Here is a 20,730-nt window from a genome sequence, read left to right on the forward strand (position 1 = left end):
TATTGTATAATTTTTCATTTTCTTTTTTTTTCTACTGGCTTGAAAAATGCAAGAAACAAAGTTGGTGATCACAGTCAAGTCAAGATCAAGTTTTCAAATACTTCTTTTCTTCATTTGCTGTCTTTCATTTCCTTCCTTGTTTTGGTTACATGTTTAATTTATTTTATATATTTTTTTTATGTTGATAATAAACACATGATCACATATCAAATGAATAGTTTAAATCAGGTCATCAGATGATTTGATGATTGGGTTTCATTCACAGGGTTAGCATAACCAAAGAACAACATAATAAATCCTCTTGAAATGTGAATTTACAATGGAAAGTGCTGAAACAACAGAAACAACTAGATCAACAAAAGGCCTGAGATCATTTTAAAATAGTTTTAACACATTTTAAATCTGCAGCATTTTGCCGCAATATGGCAGCTTATCACAACGTTCACACAGCTAGAATATCATTGGAAAGTTAAAAGTTTTGTCATTTATAAAGAATAAACTCAATGTTTCCAAGTATAATTTCATCATCTGGCATGTCGTTCTGTGGAAAATGCTCACATTTGATGATGCTGTATTACTGAAGGTCAGTTCATCCAGTTAAAATCCATCCCATCCTCCGGCGTCCCCCACGGCTCTGTCCTCGGCCCACATTCTCTTCCTCTTTCTCCTCTAGCTTTCCCAGATTTCCAGCAGATATTAATATTCAGTTTCACTGCTGTGTGGACGACACTCCGCTGTCAAACTCACTGCTTCCCAACGTCCCAAAAAATAAATCTCTCAAAACTTTTAATTCAAGATTTAAAACATATTCATGTCTGCGACAAATCCTCCAAAGTCTTTGAATGTTGTTACTTTGTTTTCTACTTGTCATTTTTTAAACTGTGCATGTTCATTGATAACACTGACCTTGGCTATCAGTTATTATTATTTAGTGTATTACTATAAATTTTTAAAAACAAGAAGCATGGGAAATGTAAAAAATATATTTTCATTGGATTCTAATGTATCCAGATAAAGGTCAAGGTTCTCGATTTGTGTACTTGTGAAAGTCTCCTCCTCTGACCCTGGTTCTGCAGGTTTCCCGGTTTAGTTTTTCCTTTCCACTGCTCTTCTGCTTCTTCATGTTTTCCTCTGTGACAGTGTGACTGCTCTGTTTTGGGGTTTTTGAAATAACGTTGAATTGAATGAAACTGCATTTTGACACACGTGTCGGTTTATTGCCTGATTTTATTGCACAAAAATGTAAAAAGGATAACATACTGTTACAGGATACAAAACACAGGACTTCGTGTGGATGCTGACGCTACAGTTCACCGAGAAGAATCGGATTAAAACAAAGCAGAGTCTGAAGGAAGCCTTTAACTTCCTCATGATTGTCTTTCAGAAAATGCTTCTTTGGCACAAAAACACGTGATCAAACTACACGGCGTCTCCTCAGAGCGGCGCCGCCTGAAGCCCAAACCTAATACTGAGATAAGTTACAGCAAGACCGCTGGAACAGTCGGAGACAACAGGTCCTTCATGGTGGAGCGACACGAACGGGCACCGAACCGTTAAAGTAGCCCTCACATGTAGCCGTAAACAAAGAAGGGAGACAGGTACCGTTTCAAAAGGCTGAAACACAAACGTCTTCATCTACATCCAGGCCGTCGAGGCACACGAGGCTTTGGCACGCCGCCAGGCTGAGAGCTCCCATCGACCAGCTGGTTTTCAAGGTGTGGAGCGGGAGAGCGTCCAGATACTTTTATCCTCACTGGCTTTTAATTGATGGAAGAAATCACGATTAAAAAAACAACATTTTACTTTAATTCACACAGAAGCTTTTTTTAAACCCGGCATGTTTCTCAGCTTCACAGCAGGAAGTCTCTTTCTAAAATACTAACTTTCCCACTTTCTCTTTTCTCATGAATCAGATCTTTTCTGAGGAACATTTTCATTTAATCCAAATCCAAGTATTGAGCCAGAGAAGTCGCTTTTAACCCCAAAGCAAAAACATGAGATGCGTATCCAGAATCAGCCACGTCTGCACCGAACGTTCTGATTCATCTTCAGTCAGGAACGATTCATGAATGGTTTTATTCTCCACTGTAATCTTTAAAATTCTGAGCAGAAACACGAGGCAGCCAAAAGGCCTTCCTCACACTTTGAATAACCGCCCAGCCGAAGACGCACCGAACAAACTACGCAACAAACTGCGTACGCAGGATTTCAGTCTTTCCCAGAGGGAGTCTGACAGGCTTAAGTGCAGTTTTTCTTTCACGTCTTTCCTACTGAAGATGAAATCTGAACTAAAATCTGTCTTCTGAGTAAAAAAACACATCCACTTGAATATCTGAGTTTCTCAAACATATTCTTCCCACCTCAAACCGAGCTTTTCCACTTCAGAGTTATTCAGAAACTGGACTGATTTCTTGTCTTTGGTGAGATGTACTGTGGAATTCTGGTAAAATGTAGAATTTAATCTGGATTTCTTTCCCAAACAAGAGGCTTTTCCCCACCGACCTCCAGATTCTCTCCACACTTTAAAAACCTCAGGTTTATCTCATGACTTACTAGTCTATTATTATCATTATTATTATTATTGTCGTTTTCCATTTGTATCGTCAGAATGAATCAAATCCAGCTGGACGAACGAAAAGCGTAAACACGACAGGCGATGCTGGCTTGTTCCCTTAAATCTTCAGAAGTGCAATCCTGAATAGAAAAAAAACAAAGGCACGATAGAAGGAGAGAGCGGCCCGTCTTCCGGGAGCGCTCCCAGGCTGCACCGCTGCCAGACGGCGCCACAACGTTGTCTCAATGTGTAAACGGAGTTTTTAAAGGCGGGTAAAACGATACGGAGCGAAGCGGTTCATGCAGTCTATGGATCGGTGAAAGGAGTGCGCACGGTGCTGTGAACACGGTGTACCGCCGCGGCGAGTCCGGCCCTCCTCTACTTGGTGAAGCGCTTCGGCTGCGTCTCCTTCGGGATCCGGCGGCCCTCGGCGCTCGCCGCAGGTCGAAGCATAAAGGAGCGGGGGAGAGGAGGGGAGGGGGGGCGTCCGCCGCCGCCTCACCTGGGCACTGGAGGAAGAGGAGGGGCGCCTCGCTCCTTCTTACCAGAACCTGGAGACAGGAGAGGTCAAAGGTCAAACCACCCAGACACACTTCAACACCTTCAAAACTCCATACAGCATTTGCCTGATTCCTTAGTTTCAAAAGTATTAATCCCTTTGACAAGCAGCTCATTCATCTTATCACGGTAAATTCTGAGTCTTGCAGGATGTGGTTCTCCACCAGGTGGCGCTACAGTCCAGGGGAAACATTTCAAACAGTTTGACTGTTTCTAATGGACTGAAAATGAATTTTTTACACCTGTTTAATTGTTTAATAGTTACAAAGAGAAAAACACAGAGAAGAACAGACAGAAATGAAACTGGAGGAATTCCATTCCAGCAGAAACCAATGAAAACTGGTAAAAGTCGGCTCGGAGGTGGAGTTCAAGGTCCGGCCAGATCACAGCGTTCAGGGACCCTGCTCTCCGGTCAAACAGCTAACCGTCATGCAGTCCGAGTTTTATTCAACCAAGACTGGTGTGTGTGTGTGTGTGTGTGTGTGTGTGTGTGTGTGTGTGTGTGTGTGTGTGTGTGTGTGTGTGTGTGTGTGTGTCTCCCACCTCTCCCGTCGCCCTTGGCGATCCTGCTGGGGTAGGTCTTGGCTGAGTTCACGTAGGGTTCGGGTGGAGGCAGGTCGGCCAGCGGGTGGAAGGTGAAGCGACTCTCCCATTCGTCTGCCCCCATAAATGAAAAGAGAGAAAGGATTCAGCTGTTGGATGTGAACGGCGTGCGCAGAAGAGCAGGTGGCGGCGGCGGCGGCGGCTGGAGAACGTGCCCCACCTTGTGCCTGGTTGTGGTGGGAGTTCTGGAAGCCGTTGCCCATGGATGGCGGAGGAGGCGGAGGAGCCCCACCCAGGCCCGGCCGGTCCGGAGGCGGCGGAGGTCGACCGCCGGGTCCTCCCCGGGGGGGCTCCGGGCCCGGCCGGCCGATCGGAGACGGGGCGGGGGACACCCTCACGCTTCCCCCGCCGCCCATGCTGCGACCTGACGGAGGCGGCGGAGGCAGGGGGCCTTGAAGGGGAAATAAAAAACAGTTACGATTCCCTCCCAAACATTTCCCGCTCAGATTCTCATCCTCCGGTCAGTCACTCACCGCTGCGTACTGACGGCTGGCTGCGCCCAAGAGACGGGGGTCTTTCGTTGGGGGGAGGAGGCAGCGGGCCGGACCGGGCGTGAGCGGGTGATGGAGCGTGGCTGTGAGCGGAGGAGGACGAGTTAATCTGCAGCGTGAGGAAACTTCAGCAGAGCGAGAGACTGAGAGAGTCAGAGAGTTTAACCAGGTTTAGCATGTAGCATCACCGGTGTGTGAGCCTGAAGCTCTTTAGCATGTAGCATGTAGCATGTAGCATGTAGCATGGCTGAGCTCCACGCTGAGCAGTTAAACCCCCCCCTCTCCTCCACCCCCTGGTGAAGCGGTACCTGTTGAGCGAGGTGTTTCTTTGGGGCAGGCGAGGCGTGCTGTGGTCGTCGCCCCCGGCCGGGCTGGGGGGGATGGGCGGGGGGCCCGGTCGTCCCGGGGGGAGGGGAGGGGCGCCCCCACCGGTCGAGGAACGAGAAGAGAAGCCGACGGGCGGGGAAGGCTTGGAGTTGTTGGAGGGAGGGGGCGGAGGCGGCATGTCCCGCGGCATGGAGGGCCGATGCCCCCCGGAGGCGGGCGGAGGAGGCGGCGGCCGGTCGTCGGGGAGGGGGGGTCTCCCCCCGGGGGCCAGGGGCAGCGGGGGTCTGTTGGTGTTGGGCGGAGGGGGTGGAAATGCGGAGGAGCCCGGTCGCGGCCCTGGCGAGGCGCCGCCTCCCGGTGGGGGGGGCAGAGGTCCGTGGCGGCCGGGGGGGACACTCGGCGGGGGAGCTATGGAGGCGTGGCCGGGCCTGGGCCCCGTGGGGAGGGACGGCGGGGAGGGGCCCCCCCGGGACGGCCGGGGCGTGTTGGGAACGGGCGGAGGCGGTCCTCCGGGAGTGTCCTGTCGGGGGGAGAACCCCGGGCGGCCTTTGGGCAGATCGGGAACGCTGTTCCGGGCTCCGGGGAGCTTCGGGGGGCCGGAGGAGCCGCCGCCGCCGCCGAACGGCGTGGGACCACCGGAGCGGCCCCCGGGGGGCAGAATGGGTCCTCGGCTCGGTCCCGAGTCTGCAGAGAAGAGCAGAATGGTCAGATCTGTCTCGGCGGCGGACGATTCCACATGTCCGTCAGTGGACTCACCGGAGGACTCTCTGTTGGCTGCAGACCTCAGCTTTGGCATCCCTCCTGCGAACAGGCCTCCCAGACCAGCAGGAGACCCCCCACCAAAACCTCCTCCACCCCCTCCTCCTCCTCCTCCACCCCCTCCTCCTCCTCCTCCTCCTCCTCCTCCTTTAGGTTCTGAGAAGAAATAAAATAAAAACCGTTTGTTTCTACTTGATGATGATGATGCTGGACGTGATGAAGGTGAAAGTCATGGACTGATAAACCAGCTGAAGAAAATGTATCGGTATTGTTCCAGTACTTTAAGGCATTGAGCGACATTGTTGTGTAAACGGATTGGAAGCGTTGGGCGTGTCCACTGCGGAGACGACGGTCTGGACTTACTGTCCAGCTGCGGTCCGCTGCGGTCATTCGTCACCGTTTTCTTGAGTCTGGAACCTTTGCAGATGTCGGACAGAAGAGCGTTTCTGCCCTGCTGCTCCGAACGGTTCAGAGACGGCTTCTCTGTGTTGGCCTGACACACACACACACACACACACACACACACACACACACACACACACACACACACACACACACACACACACACACACACACACACACACACACACACACACACACACACACACACACACACAGTTAGAGCGTCGTGGATGTGAAGTGTGAACAAGTCGATTAAACCGTCAGACTTACAACAGAGAGGGTGGGGGGAGGGGGGGGACCCGGGGGAGGCGGGGGAGGCGGGGCCGGCATCTTCTGATCGCCACTTCACTCTGTCTGCACTGGACGCTGCACCTTGTAGAGGGGGGTGGACAGAACACACACACACACACACACACACACACACACACACACACACACACACACACACACACACACAATGAGGAAGGTGGACGTCTCCAAGATCTACTGAACCGAGACGACAACCGAGAGACGCAGAGGACACGTCCTGCTGTCCCCGTTGGGGTTGGAGGATAAGAAGACAGAAGCCGATGGGACGGACAGACGGACTGTGAGGAGGGAATCGAACCCAGGTTCAGGTCGGTGGTGACACGAGCAAAAAGCAGCAAGTGGACTGTTGTGAGAATGAAGGGGATCAGGTGATCCTGAGCAGCAAGTCACTGCTCACACCGCCTCGAGTCCCTCGTCTCAGAAACGCTCACGCAGAACACCCCCCCCACCCCCCCCCACCCCCCCACCAAGTCATGCAGTTTATCAGAGCGTCCCCTCCAGGCCTCTGACTTCCTGCACGCCGCTGACAAACAGGAAGTCGACCACACGCATCTGAGGCCGCAGCCACCGTGAAGACGCCTCCGCATCGCGCCGTGTCAGTCCTCCTCGCCGTGCTCCAACTCAGCTCGGCGTTTCCTCAGAACCGGTCCCTCCGCTCGGTTCCAACGCGGCGCCGCTCGCAGCCTCGTCCACAGAGCTCCGGCGAGCCGCAGCAGAACCCACGAGCACGGCGTCCGACTCGGACATTCCCACTGGGAAAGTTTTAAAGAGGGAGATCAACCTTCCCAGTGGGAGGGTCTGACGGTGCATTCAGGAGCAGCCGGGAAAACGGAAAACATCTGAACAAAGTCAAACTTCCTGTTTTAAAAGTGGAGAATGCTGAGGTAGTCTAACTTTACAGATTTCCAAAAACACCACAGGGAACGTTCCTCGAGTACAGCATCAAACCAGGGTACTCCTGCTGTGAGGCAGGAGGACTAACCACTACCCCACTGCACCACAACTGTCTCTGCTCCAGCGGCGTCAAACTCATTTCAGTTCATTTTCTTCAGAATTTCTTCTATTTTCTTGGTGGTTTGGCCGGACTGGAGCCTCCTGTGGGCCGGTCTTGGCCCGCAGGCCTTATGTTTGACCCCCCTGGCCTTGAACATTTAATCCTCCTGAGAAACGTCGTCACTTCCCCCGAAACTGGAAGATCTGAGCTCAAGGCCCGTTCTTCACCTCCTCCTGCTTTTCTGTGTTGGCTCCACGCCGTAGAACCTTCTGCAGCCGCGGAACGGTTCCCTGACCCCCGTGACCCCGTGACCCCGTGACCCCCGGCCCTTCAGAACACATGCAGTATACAGATGTTTCAGATGTTTCAAACCAGCAGAGACGAATGAAGCGAGGATCGACTTCCGCAGCAGGAAACGGTGATGAAACTTCATATTCTCACACACACACACACACACACACACACACACACACACACACACACACACACACACGGGCTAATATTAGTGAAGCGTCCACAATGGCTCCTTTGACAGAGAGAGAAGCGAGTCTGAAGACATGAGGGACTAAAAGCCGAGAACCCTTTGAAGAAAGTGTGTCTCTCACACACACACACACACACACACACACACACACACACACACACACACACACACACACACACACACACACAACATGGCTGACACATGTTTCAGTTTACAAACCACCATAAAAAGAATTCTTCATCCTGTCACTAAACTGACTTCAAACTCCACGACCTCACACACACACACACACACACACACACACACACACACACACACACACACACACACACACACACACACACACACACACACACACACTCAGACAGAAGTCCTATCGTCTCCTTCAGGTGTTTCTTCTGTTTCCTTAAACACACACGCCGTTTTCAGAAAGCTGCCGTGAAAAACGCCAAACCGATGGACGCACCGTGAAGAGGAGCCCGCTCCGCCCCGCCCGGGCAGGAGGAGCAGGCGGACGCATCAAACGCACCTCCAGGAGAGAATTTAACCTTCGCAGCGCTTCGGAAATGAGGCTGAGGCTGCAGGAGCGGTGCTGAGTGGGTAAGCTAACATCCTGTGGTGTGTCCACACACACACACACACACACACACACACACACACACACACACACACACACACACACACACACACACACACACACTGAATCTGACTGTCGGCAGTTACTGACTCAAACTGAATCATATTCTAAAACAGACGTTTTAAATGAAATCCACTGTTCCACCTGAACAGAACTTGACAGAACTGATCTACTTCAGCGAGAACTTTGATCTCATTCTGCCATGAGGACGTTTTTTATTTATGAAATCCTTCATTCTCACTCAGCAGCTCCTAAACGATCACGACCTCCACTGGGAACCACCTCGGATTCAGTGTCTTGCCCAGCGAGGGGATTCGAACCACCAACCCTGGGAATGAACAACAATCCGCTGCGCCCACTGAGCCTCTGTTGACATGAAGGATGTTTCCTGTTTGAATTTGTTAAAAAAGAAAAATTGAAGATCAGAGAGTTTATAAATTAGCTTGGTGGTTTGGTGGGCCGGATTGGAGCCTCCTGTGGGCCGGTTTTGGCCAGCGGGCTGTATGTTTGACACCCCTGGTTCACAGTCTCAGGAAGTTGTATTTTAGCAGCAGTTAAAGTCAGTTAAAGGTGAAACAGCAGAAGAAGAGACGAGAGACAAACACGCTTTTCTGGAAAAGGCAGGAAGCGAACCGACCCGAGGAGGAGGTGGAGGAGGACAGCGAGGAGGAGGCGGTGGACAGCGTGGAGGAGACGGTGGACAGGGCGGAGGAGACGGTGGACAGGGTGGAGGAGACGGTGGACAGGGCGAAGGAGACGGTGGACAGGGCGAAGGAGACGGTGGACAGCGTGGAGGAGACGGTGGACAGCGTGGAGGAGATGGTGGACAGGGTGGAGGAGATGGTGGACAGGGTGGAGGAGACGGTGGACAGCGTGGAGGAGACGGTGGACAGGGTGGAGGAGATGGTGGACAGGGTGGAGGAGACGGTGGACAGGGTGGAGGAGACGGTGGACAGCGTGGAGGAGACGGTGGACAGGGCGAAGGAGACGGTGGACAGCGTGGAGGAGACGGTGGACAGGGTGGAGGAGACGGTGGACAGGGTGGAGGAGACGGTGGACAGGGTGGAGGAGACGGTGGACAGCGTGGAGGAGACGGTGGACAGGGTGGAGGAGACGGTGGACAGCGTGGAGGAGACGGTGGACAGGGTGGAGGAGACGGTGGACAGGGTGGAGGAGACGGTGGACAGGGCGAAGGAGACGGTGGACAGCGTGGAGGAGACGGTGGACAGGGTGGAGGAGACGGTGGACAGCGTGGAGGAGACGGTGGACAGCGTGGAGGAGACGGTGGACAGGGCGGAGGAGACGGTGGACAGGGTGGAGGAGACGGTGGACAGCGTGGAGGAGACGGTGGACAGGGCGGAGGAGACGGTGGACAGGGCGGAGGAGACGGTGGACAGCGTGGAGGAGACGGTGGACAGCGTGGAGGAGACGGTGGACAGGGTGGAGGAGACGGTGGACAGCGTGGAGGAGACGGTGGACAGGGCGGAGGAGACGGTGGACAGGGCGGAGGAGACGGTGGACAGCGTGGAGGAGACGGTGGACAGGGCGGAGGAGACGGTGGACAGGGTGGAGGAGACGGGCTACTCACTCAGTCCGAGTCCATAGAAGAACGAGGAGAAGGTGGAGAAGCGCCGCAGCTCATTCCTCACAGAGCGGCCTCGAGGCGAAGAGCTGAGAACAGGAACAGAGGAACCATCAGCGGCGTCTAAAAACGGCCGCACGCAACTTCTCGATTCCTCTTCCTCTAAAAACACACAGCTCACAGTGCAGTGCTCACACACACACACACACACACACACACACACACACACACACACACACACACACACACACACACACACACACACACACACACACACACACACACACACACACACACACAGCACTTCCTCTTTTCAAGTTCCCCACCTGGGGGTGGGGGAGATGTGAGCGTGAAATCAGACCGGAGAGCCGAGGACATCGTCTGCTGATGAAACGACCAGTTCACCGGTTCACCTCAGCGTTTCTGAACATTCCCGAGTCCACAGGTCAAAGGTCAACAGGTCGAAACCACCTGCCTTCATGTCCCTCATCGTTGACTTTGCTGCTTTCCTGCATTCTGCTGTAAGACTGTCGTAGTTCTCCTACTGGCAGAATTTTCCACTTATTTCAAAGTAAAAGTACCGAAATTTGAAACAAGATTTCAGATGCATTTGTCCCAATAATTCTCTTTGTGTTGCTAAAATAGACTTTGAAGTGAATTTATCTTAAATCAAGTGGACTCAGATATTTTGACTAAAAACAAGTCTAAAAATACTTAAAATTTGGAGGTTTTGCAGTGTAGTTACTATTCCAGGCCACGAGTTGGCGCTGTTGTCTGTTTTTGTAATAAAACCACACGTAAAAGAAGACTATAATCCACTAAAATGGTAAATGGACTACACTTGTATAGCGCTTTTTACCCTGCATGACAGAGCCCAAAGCGCTTCACACTGCAATATCACATCACCCTTTCACACCATACTTGGTGGTGGTAAGCTACAGAGGTGGAGCGGTGGAGCGGTGGAGAGGTGGAGAGGTGGAGAGGTGGAGCGGTGGAGAGGTGGAGCGGTGGAGAGGTGGAGCGGTGGAGAGGTGGAGCGGTGGAGAGGTGGAGAGGTGGAGCGGTGGAGAGGTGGAGCGGTGGAGAGGTGGAGAGGTGGAGAGGTGGAGCGGTGGAGAGGTGGAGCGGTGGAGCGGTGGAGCGGTGGAGAGGTGGAGAGGTGGAGCGGTGGAGAGGTGGAGAGGTGGAGAGGTGGAGCGGTGGAGAGGTGGAGAGGTGGAGCGGTGGAGAGGTGGAGCGGTGGAGCGGTGGAGAGGTGGAGCGGTGGAGAGGTGGAGCGGTGGAGCGGTGGAGAGGTGGAGCCGTGGAGCGGTGGAGCGGTGGAGAGGTGGAGAGGTGGAGCGGTGGAGAGGTGGAGAGGTGGAGCGGTGGAGCGGTGGAGAGGTGGAGAGGTGGAGCGGTGGAGCGGTGGAGCGGTGGAGAGGTGGAGAGGTGGAGCGGTGGAGAGGTGGAGAGGTGGAGAGGTGGAGCGGTGGAGCGGTGGAGAGGTGGAGCGGTGGAGCGGTGGAGAGGTGGAGAGGTGGAGCGGTGGAGAGGTGGAGAGGTGGAGAGGTGGAGCGGTGGAGAGGTGGAGCGGTGGAGAGGTGGAGCGGTGGAGAGGTGGAGCGGTGGAGCGGTGGAGAGGTGGAGAGGTGGAGCGGTGGAGAGGTGGAGAGGTGGAGCGGTGGAGCGGTGGAGAGGTGGAGCGGTGGAGAGGTGGAGCGGTGGAGCGGTGGAGAGGTGGAGAGGTGGAGAGGTGGAGCGGTGGAGCGGTGGAGAGGTGGAGAGGTGGAGAGGTGGAGCGGTGGAGCGGTGGAGAGGTGGAGAGGTGGAGCGGTGGAGAGGTGGAGCGGTGGAGAGGTGGAGCGGTGGAGAGGTGGAGAGGTGGAGAGGTGGAGAGGTGGAGCGGTGGAGCGGTGGAGAGGTGGAGCGGTGGAGCGGTGGAGCGGTGGAGAGGTGGAGAGGTGGAGCGGTGGAGCGGTGGAGAGGTGGAGAGGTGGAGCGGTGGCGTCCACGTGGAGCAAATTAGGCCCCGAGAGGCGAAAGCACACGGCGGGAGACGCTGCAGCGGCAGGAAGTGGCGCGATGGGGCGAGCGGAGCTCAGAGGCACGGCGTCCGGCGGCGCGGCAGCCACTTCCTGTGTTGCACTTCCTGCCGACACGCCGCTCTTCAGAACGCCGTTTCCAGCCTGAAAGAGTCGCGCTGAGCCGCTGCAGCGAACTCAGCTGAAGAAAGAAGCGCCTGAGGCGCAGCAGGAAACGATCAAAACTTTAACAAGTCGGACTTCATTCTGAGAGTTCTGACTCAAGAATCTTCTAAAAAGAATTAAGCGCATTTTTACACAAATACCTGTTTTTATCTCAGACGAGCAAATTCAGCATCTTCTTTTAATTCTCTTCCTCAAGCTGAGTTTTCATCTCCTGGCTTTACTGAGCTCAGGTTCTGTTGTTTTAATCTCTCTATATTAAATTGGACGCTCCTTGTTTTATTGCTGTCAGTTTATATTAGACATTAAAGGTGTAATGGACGATCTTCTTGAAAAAGTCAAAGCCAAACGTCTGTTACTCGCTTTTTGAAAAACACGCATGCGCCAGACCATCCAACCTGCTCTGCTGCTCCTACGAGCCACTCGACGGCGTTACACAAGCATTTCTCCAGCGTGATTGACATGTTGAGATTCTCATCATGCAATTCATTGGCTAAAACATCGTCCATTACACCTTTAAAACACTTTGTAACTATTTTAAAATGTGGCAGACAAATAAAAGTATCAGCAATCAGCTGACATTTGGAGCAGGAAACTTGGCACGGTGTTGTTAACGCTTAACCGTGCTACATGCTAAAGAGTTTCAATGTCACACACCAGTCATGCTACATGCTACATGCTAAAGAGTTTCAGGGCTCACTCACCAGTGATAATGCATGCTACATGCTAAAGAGATTCATGGCTCATACACCCGTGATGCTACATACTAAAGGTGGTAAAACGGAGCTAGCTGTGTGCTGCACATGTTCCAGTTCACTGTCAAAGACATTCATGTCACTTATTCTGTAACAAATTCATCAAAATTTTCACGTTAAAGTCCCTCCTGATGCAAAAGTTTATGCATTTACTTTAAATATCTGCAAACTTTCACCAAAATATAGAAGTGTGTGTGTGTGTGTGTGTGCATGCATGTGTGTGCATGTGCTCCACAGACACCGATACTGCACACATCTGTATGTGATCTATTTGTACAAGTATGTAGAATATTTGAGTATTCACTCGTAATAAATACTTGAAATGTAAAAGAACGTCTAAAACCAGAACATGAGAAAGTCCCTCTGATTTGGTTCCTTTTAATAATCTGGATGATCTGATCAGATCAGCTGCAGCTGGATCCGAGACAGCGGTACGGTCTGATTCAGTGCAGTCACAAACTGTCAGGGGGTTTTGGTGTGTGTGTGTGTGTGTGTGTGTGTGTGTGTGTGTGTGTGTGTGTGTGTGTGTGTGTGTGTGAGTCACTGTGGTGTGAAGTGTGATGGCCGGGCCGCCTGCAGGCTCATGTGACGGTGGCACGCAGTGCCGGACGAGCTGGATTCTCCGCCGTTTCGAGCAGATCTCTGGCGGCGTTCTGGGCGTCGATGCTCGGAGACACCGAGTCTCGCTTCCCAGAAGGTTTTTTTCTGACTTGATTTGCCAGTTTTAGACCAGATTAATCAAGAAGTTTCACTCTGAGTCACAGACTGAAAACATTAGAGACGCTAAAAACGCTCGCGGTCCGATGTGAATTACAGGAAACAGTCTTTATAAGACAACCTGCCGATCAGGACTCAACTCCTATCACAGTTTTGAATAAGAAAACTCCTTCTTGATGTAATCTGATTACTTCTGCGGCTTCGGTTTGGGAAACTGATTCAACCAGACTTTACATACGGTTTCTTTATATGGACGGAGGAAAAACAGAAACACTGAAGTGAACCATAAAAACAGAAAATAGATCAAGTTTACAAAGTAGTTCATACTTAAAAATCAGTGAAGAACAGATGATTTAAGCTGCACATGTGAAAAACTCTCAGCTGTTTTCACATATGGAGTCTCATACAGATGATAAAAGTACTTTACTTTGAAAATAATGATATGAATGTGAAAAAACTATAAAACGTAATGAAGTTGTGATTTCGGTTTCTGGTGTTGCGCCAGCCGTCTCTCTGCTCCCGCTGTTTTCTCAGAACGTCGTTCTCATTAACATGTAAGAACCTCAAACTCAGACACTAACACGCTGGTTTGCTTCACTACGTTTTAAAGAAGTTGCAGTTGAGAAATGATGTCGCTCCACCAACTCAGGTTTCGAGTTTTCCTCAGATAACAAGCAGAAGACGTCCAGAACCCGGACCGAGCTCAGACTGAGATCCCGGTCCATGTGGCTCTTCCCGCTCTCTGGTATTTCCTGAACACGTTGTTGTATTTGTGACGGAGGCCGCTGACGCCTCGGCGCCGTTCGCCACATGAGGCCTGCAGTCCTGAGCCACGGCGTCCAACGGACGGACGGACGGACGGACGGACGGACGGACGGACGGACGGACGGACGGATGGACGGACGACACGCTGGGAGACGGAGACGGCTGCTGTCTCTGGGAGGGAGCAGGACGAGCTGAGCGGATTCACCGGGCGCTCCGTTTCCCCGTCCGTCCCGCCACGCTGCTAAGGAATGCCGAGAACTCCAAAACCCTGCAGGAGCTGAAACCGGTTCAGTGACGGAGACGCTCCGCCCGAGGCGTCTGGAGAGACTCCGCGGCTCCGTCACCCTTCAGCCCGAACTCTGCTCCGGGACGCCACGTCCCGCTCCGTCAGGCCGAGGACAGCGCTGACAACGGCTCAGCGGCGCCGAAACAAACCAGAATCATCATAATCATGATGGATACAGACCTGCAGTACCACTGAGGACCACGGGGGGCAGCAAAGAGACGACACTAACCAGATTAAAGCATCTTCCTCCACTAACTGAAAAATTCAGATACATTCAAGTTTGAATAGCAAACATTTCACTCGGTTCCTCAGGGTTTCCCTCAGTGCTTTATAGGCCTGGCGGCCCCCCCCCCCCCCCCCAGACCCCCCCGCCAGGCTAAGCATTACTAGTTTATTTATTGTAAATGTTTTTATTATGCACCAAAACAGCAATACCAAAGACGGTCTCTAGAGCTCTTAATTGCATCTGGTGATACGGTTGAAGGTGCAATGGCGACACCTTATGGTCGATACGTGAACACACAGGGGTCAGAGGTCAGGTCTATTTTCATCACCTGACCCCTACAACCACTGCCTGTCTTCACCTGTCTGCATGCTAACAACTTTTACGCGACATGTCACGCAGTAAGGGTCAAAAAACGTTGGACATCAAACGTTGGGAAACATCAAACTAGTGGATTTAATCCAAAATGTTTTGTGTTTTATCCTCAGAATGATTCACTGTCCAGACGGTGGAACTGCGGTGCTTCTGTTTAATGAACCGCGAACAACATGCTTCCTCAGTCTGGAGGATTCCATTCATACACTTTCTTCTTCTACTGCTTATACATCTATACATCTAACAGTAACACTGCGCCCTCTGCTGGACTGAAGGAGGCACTGCTGGACTTCTGCACTGCTGTGAACTCCATAGAAACAACAAATACTTAAAGGTTAAGGAGTTTTTCAACTTTAAAAATACGTATTTTCCACCATAAATATGTTACAAATATTCAATGATGTGTACAATGTGCCCTGATATATTCATTGTAAGTACCGCTAACAGCGTTAAATTGTCAGTTGAAAGTTGCGGTGCCGGTCCGGCACCAGAATTGTTTTTGCTGACAATTTTAGAGGATGTGACGTAATGCGCCTCCCGCTGGCCTGACATCCCTAGGTTTCGTTTTGCCCGCCATTACTCCGCCAGATGCTCAGCGAGCAACAACAAAAAGTCATAATTTCAAAATTTCTGTCAACTTTTAACTTTTTTTTTTTTTTTTTTTACATAAACACGGTGGGCTTCTCTAGCAGTCCAACCACCAGGCTTAGCAAGTTTTCTGGAGGAAACCCTGGTTCCTGAATCATTTACTTTGAAAAACGTAATGATTTTTCTCATCTGCCTAAAGCCGCTCGACCATCTTCACAGTTTTTCTCTCTAGTTTTATAAAACTCCTGCTAAATGGAAGAGAAGAGCCTCGCTAATCCCTGAACTGACCGAGTCCTGGCCGAGCATCTCAAAATGTCCCGCTGGAAATAAGATGATCGGCTACACAATCTGATGAGGAGTCACACAGAGGGGCAACAAGCGCTGAGGGGCAACAGGCGCAGAGGGGCAACAAGCGCTGAGGGGCAACAGGCGCAGAGGGGCAACAAGCGCTGAGGGGCAACAAGCTCAGAGGGGCAACAAGCTCAGGGGGAACAGTGAAGCCTCCGAGCCGCCGGGGCAGCTTTACGACCCCGATCCCCTTCATGTCCACATGTGTTTACTCCAGCAAGCAGCTCCATAAACCACATGTTTACAGAGGCTGTGTGTGTGTGTGTGTGTGTGTGTGTGTGTGTGTGTGTGTGTGTGTGTGTGCATTCCAAAGCAGCACTCAGTCAGACAGGTTGTGCACAGGCCGGTGTTAAAACACTGCCGCTCTGTCCAGCTTCTCCCGGTTTGCACGACGTTCCGAGCGAACGGTGCGTTTCCACGACGACAGAGCGCGGAGTTACTGAAAACGCTACAACTCCGTCCGTCTCCATGGTAACGTTATAAAACTAGTCCCACTGCACATGCGCACCACGGCAACAGTCAACTTTTTTTTTTTTTTTTTTTTTTTTTTAACCAGTGAACATGGATCTGTGTTCAGTTTTCAGATTTAAACCACCTGGAGGTTCTCCGGCCTATCAGGGGTCCCTGGTCCTGGTCCTGGAGGTTCTCTGGCCTATCAGGGGTCCCTGGTCCTGGAGGTTCTCCGGCCTATCAGGGGTCCCCGGTCCTGGTCCTGGAGGTTCTCTGGCCTATCAGGGGTCCCTGGTCCTGGAGGTTCTCCGGCCTATCAGGGGTCCCTGGTCCTGGTCCTGGAGGTTCTCTGGCCTATCAGGGGTCCCTGGTCCTGGAGGTTCTCCGGCCTATCAGGGGTCCCTGGTCCTGGTCCTGGAGGTTCTCCGGCCTATCAGGGGTCCCTGGTCCTGGTCCTGGAGGTTCTCTGGCCTATCAGGGGTCCCTGGTCCTGGAGGTTCTCCGGCCTATCAGGGGTCCCCGGTCCTGGTCCTGGAGGTTCTCTGGCCTATCAGGGGTCCCTGGTCCTGGAGGTTCTCCGGCCTATCAGGGGTCCCCGGTCCTGATCCTGGAGGTTCTCTGGCCTACATGTTAGTACCTGACCAGGCTTTGTTATGAGCTCAATGAAAACCTCATTAGGTTCAAGTGTGCAGAAGCAGGAAACCCTGAACAGAGACCCTCCAGGACCTCCAGGACCAGGACTGGGACCCTCCAGGACCAGGACTGGGACCCTCCAGGACCTCCAGGACCAGAACAGAGACCCTCCAGGACCTCCAGGACCAGGACTGGGACCCTCCAGGACCAGGACTGGGACCCTCCAGGACCTCCAGGACCAGGACAGAGACCCTACAGGAACTCCAGTACAGAGACCCACCAGGACCTCCAGGACCAGGACGGACCCTGGTCTAACACTCATTCTGTTTCCTGTATATTTTGAACTATGTATCAAATACGAATACGCACGCGCACGCACGCACACGCACGCACTATTATTATTAGTGGGTGTGAGAAACAACTGCTGGCCTGGAGCCAAAACCTCCGTCCGATCCGGACCGGAGTTTTCTGGAGGACTAAACTTCTCCTCGGATGGAGGAATGAAGTCTCTGCCGCCTGGAAACGAGTCCCGAAAAAACCCTCCAAGTCCCGGTTTCCGCTTCTTCTCCGCACGGCGAGCCCCGGAACGCGGAGAGCAGAGTCCCCGGAGAGGAGGGCGCGGCGCTCGGTCCTACCTGAGCAGCTCGGTCCCGCTGTCCCGCTGTCCCGTTACAGCTCGGCCATGGAGCGGAGCGGCGCCGAGCAGCCGACCCGGGAGTCCGCAGGAGGGGCGCAGGGAGGCGGGCAGGCGGAGCGCCGGGGGCCGGGGGCCGCGGCGGGAGCAGAGCCGCACGCGGGGAGGGTTACGGCAGGGCCGGTGTTTCGGATTAACTGGTGTCCGTGTTAACTGGTGACCAACAGATGTTGAAAACCCGAGCGAAACTCGAAGCTGTTCTGGCGAATGTCGATTATTTGAAGTTAAAGTAAACTTTTGAGTTGTTTCCGTTTCCCGTTTGCCCAACTTCAACATCCGCTGTAGCCAGCATGTGTTCACAGAACTCAGTCACCAGTTAACAGGGGAACCAGTTGATCCGCAACACCGGGAGGCTAGAGGGCGGCGGGGGGGGGGGGGGGGGGGGGGGGGGGGGGGTGGCGGTGCGGAGGTGCAGCAGTCCTCCTGGAGGTAAATGCTTAGGAAACAGGGAAAAACACCAGAAATACACCAAACGTTTGATTTTATTTGAAGAGTAATGATGAAATACGCTGGAAAAAGCGGGAAAAATGAGGAAATACAGTGTGAACATAGTGTGGTACTTTATGAGCATTTTTTTTAAATCGTGTCACTTTATTAATATTAAGTTGATAAGATTTATATAGAAGAGAATAGACTTCATTCGTTTCACAGTAGATACATTTACAGGTAAAAGAGGCTCGTAGAACACGGGGTGGGGGTGGGGGTGGGGGGGGGGGGGTGTAATGAAAGGTGCACATAAAGAACAAGTAATAGTGCAACTGGTACACCGGATAATCCCGGTAATAGAAAACTAAAACAAAGAAGATCTAACTGCATGAACAACATAAATCTTCAAATATAACAGGAACTGTAATATATAGTAATATGGAAAAAAAAATATTTTTTTTGGTGCAGCAGCATAATGTAGTAAAGTATAGCAGAGTAAAGTATATGAGCTCTTAAAATCATAACAAAAGAAAGGAACAGATCCCAGAAGTATTTTTCCTGACTGTTTTTGATGAATGGTCTTTTGTTTTCAGGATGTTCTTTTTGTCAGACCCCGCTGCCTGATGGGTTTCGTTCAGGCCTGACTTGAGGAGCCTCTCTCTTTAAGAGTCGACTCAACCCGGGCGGTGAGGGCTCTGGCCTCCTGCGCAGCTGTGCTCTGCAGCTCTGATGCAATGTTTCCAGATGTGGAACAAGAGTGAAGGGGAAAATATCTCCGTCCATCCGTCCCCAGGAACAACAGTTATTTTCCACCAATATTTAAATATATATTCCCCAGCTGCTGCTTCTGGAGAAAACCGATTATTCAGCCACCTGTTTGAAGGATTCGGTGTGTTTGTGAGGATTCAGGGAAACTTCTGCTGCACTGCTTGAATCACAGATAAAGCATTTACACGACAGCGCTTCACGTGAAAACGCATCGTTTCAGGACAGCTCTGTATTTACCGGGCAACATTTCAAAAAAGACGTCCACCTACACCAGGGGTGTTCAACCTGCGGCTCTGGAGCCACATGTGGCTCTTCACTCCCTCTGCAGCGGCTCCAGGAAGCCTTCACAACATGAAACGTGAATGAACACTGATCTTATTTTTATTATAGTTACACCACAGTACTGCTCAGAATGATTTGTCAGTCTGGGTTCAAAAGGGATTCAACAAAAAGGTGCAAGTAAAAGAGCTGAAAGCACAAGAAATTGGGAAAAAAGTGATAGAATGTCAAAAAAACATGAAATGTTTAGAATTTCTAAAAGAGGAACATAAATATGGTTGGCAGGAAGCATGCAGAACTGCTTAAAAGGAGGCAAAATGGTTGAAACAGCTAAAATTTCAACAAAAAAAACTACTTGAAAAAAGGAGCAAAACTGTAAGTTAAATTTAATAAAATGTTCACTATTCTGAACCCGAACTTCATAAATAATGTCCATCATAAGATCTAGTCTTTGTTTGTGAAGCTTCCTGAGCTGCATTCGCCTCATTTTAAACTCTTTATGGCTCCAGAACTACTGGACTTGGCTGAAAGTCACAAAAATGGCCATTTAGGTCTGCAGAACCCCGGTCTAATGAAAAAGATGTAGTTAGCATGTTGGACCACAAGATGACACAATACCACACACACACCCTGCAATGTCACGAAGCCCAACGGAATTCCACAAAGTGTCGTTTTCTCCGGCTGAAATGTGGATGGAGCCCAGGAGTTTTCAAAAAGTGCCATTTTTCCCCATTTATATGGCGATGGAGCCTGAGTATTTTCAAAAAGTTCCACCACGTTTCTGAAAATGGTTCTCAGAGACAGACTGCTGCCGTCGTGTAAACAGACCCCACAATGCATTGGAAGTTTTGCGGTTGCCATGCCGACGGGTCCCCAGCTCCAGCAGCCGTTTCTCCATGATGATGCCTCCTCCGTGCTGCTGCACCTTCAGGTCGTCTGGGCTCCTCACTGGTCAGCGGCGAGCGGCACACACTCACATGCACATTTTGAAGATTACATAAACGCAGGAGTGTAAGATGCACTCCAGTATGAGTTCAGACACACTCTGGTGTATCATTATGTTTAACATCAGTCATGTGAATATTTATTATGAGTTACTTCCATTTCTGGACATTTGAGCTGCTGTTGAATCTGCAGATCGAGGCTGTCGCCCCCTGGGGGAGGAATGTGCACCTTAAAGGTGCTGTAGGCAGGATTTTGCTAGTCAATGCTAATTTTTCTGTGTTTTCTTTGGTTTAAATGTTAGAGTATCCATTGATAATCCTTTAGGAGTGTAGCATAATTGCACTACCGCGAGGGCGCAGTGTTTCCATCTGTCTCTGTTCTGAGCTGAAAAGGAATCTCGACAGCTCCAGGTATCTTTGACCAATCAGAAGAGCCCCTGAGGCTCTAACTGTGATTGGTCGAGGGACATTCATCTTGTGGGAGGGGCTTAACTTGCGTAAGGGCGAGATGTCAGAGAAAACAGGACAGGATTGGCTGTGCTGGGTTTCAAATTGCTATCTTAGATGGGTCAAATCGCCATCTTGCTTAGGTA

The 20,730-nt window shown here is 51.5% G+C and overlaps 1 protein-coding gene across 4 annotated transcripts; it reads right to left on the reverse strand.

Moving 5' to 3' along the window:
• Window positions 1-1,209: 1,209 nt before the first annotated feature.
• Window positions 1,210-17,920, reverse strand: wipf1b (WAS/WASL interacting protein family, member 1b). 4 transcript variants are annotated; one of them, XM_030106282.1, is made up of 10 exons: window positions 17,662-17,920; window positions 9,707-9,789; window positions 5,965-6,060; window positions 5,656-5,785; window positions 5,290-5,448; window positions 4,515-5,217; window positions 4,189-4,289; window positions 3,876-4,106; window positions 3,656-3,769; window positions 1,210-3,105 (listed from the first exon to the last, which is right to left on the reverse strand). In XM_030106282.1, the coding sequence occupies exons 3-10, from the start codon at window positions 6,022-6,024 to the stop codon at window positions 3,053-3,055; spliced, it is 1,551 nt and encodes a 516-aa protein (XP_029962142.1). In that variant the 5' UTR covers window positions 6,025-6,060; window positions 9,707-9,789; window positions 17,662-17,920; the 3' UTR covers window positions 1,210-3,052. The 4 variants fall into 4 exon arrangements, with proteins under 4 accessions (XP_029962142.1, XP_029962140.1, XP_029962143.1 ...); XM_030106280.1 differs by having other exon boundaries at window positions 5,965-6,066; XM_030106283.1 differs by lacking the exon at window positions 17,662-17,920 and adding an exon at window positions 10,027-10,331.
• Between the last annotated feature and the right edge of the window lie 2,810 nt (window positions 17,921-20,730).

This window comes from Salarias fasciatus, chromosome 13 (assembly GCF_902148845.1).
Source record: "Salarias fasciatus chromosome 13, fSalaFa1.1, whole genome shotgun sequence".
NCBI classification, from domain to species: Eukaryota; Metazoa; Chordata; class Actinopteri; order Blenniiformes; family Blenniidae; genus Salarias; species Salarias fasciatus.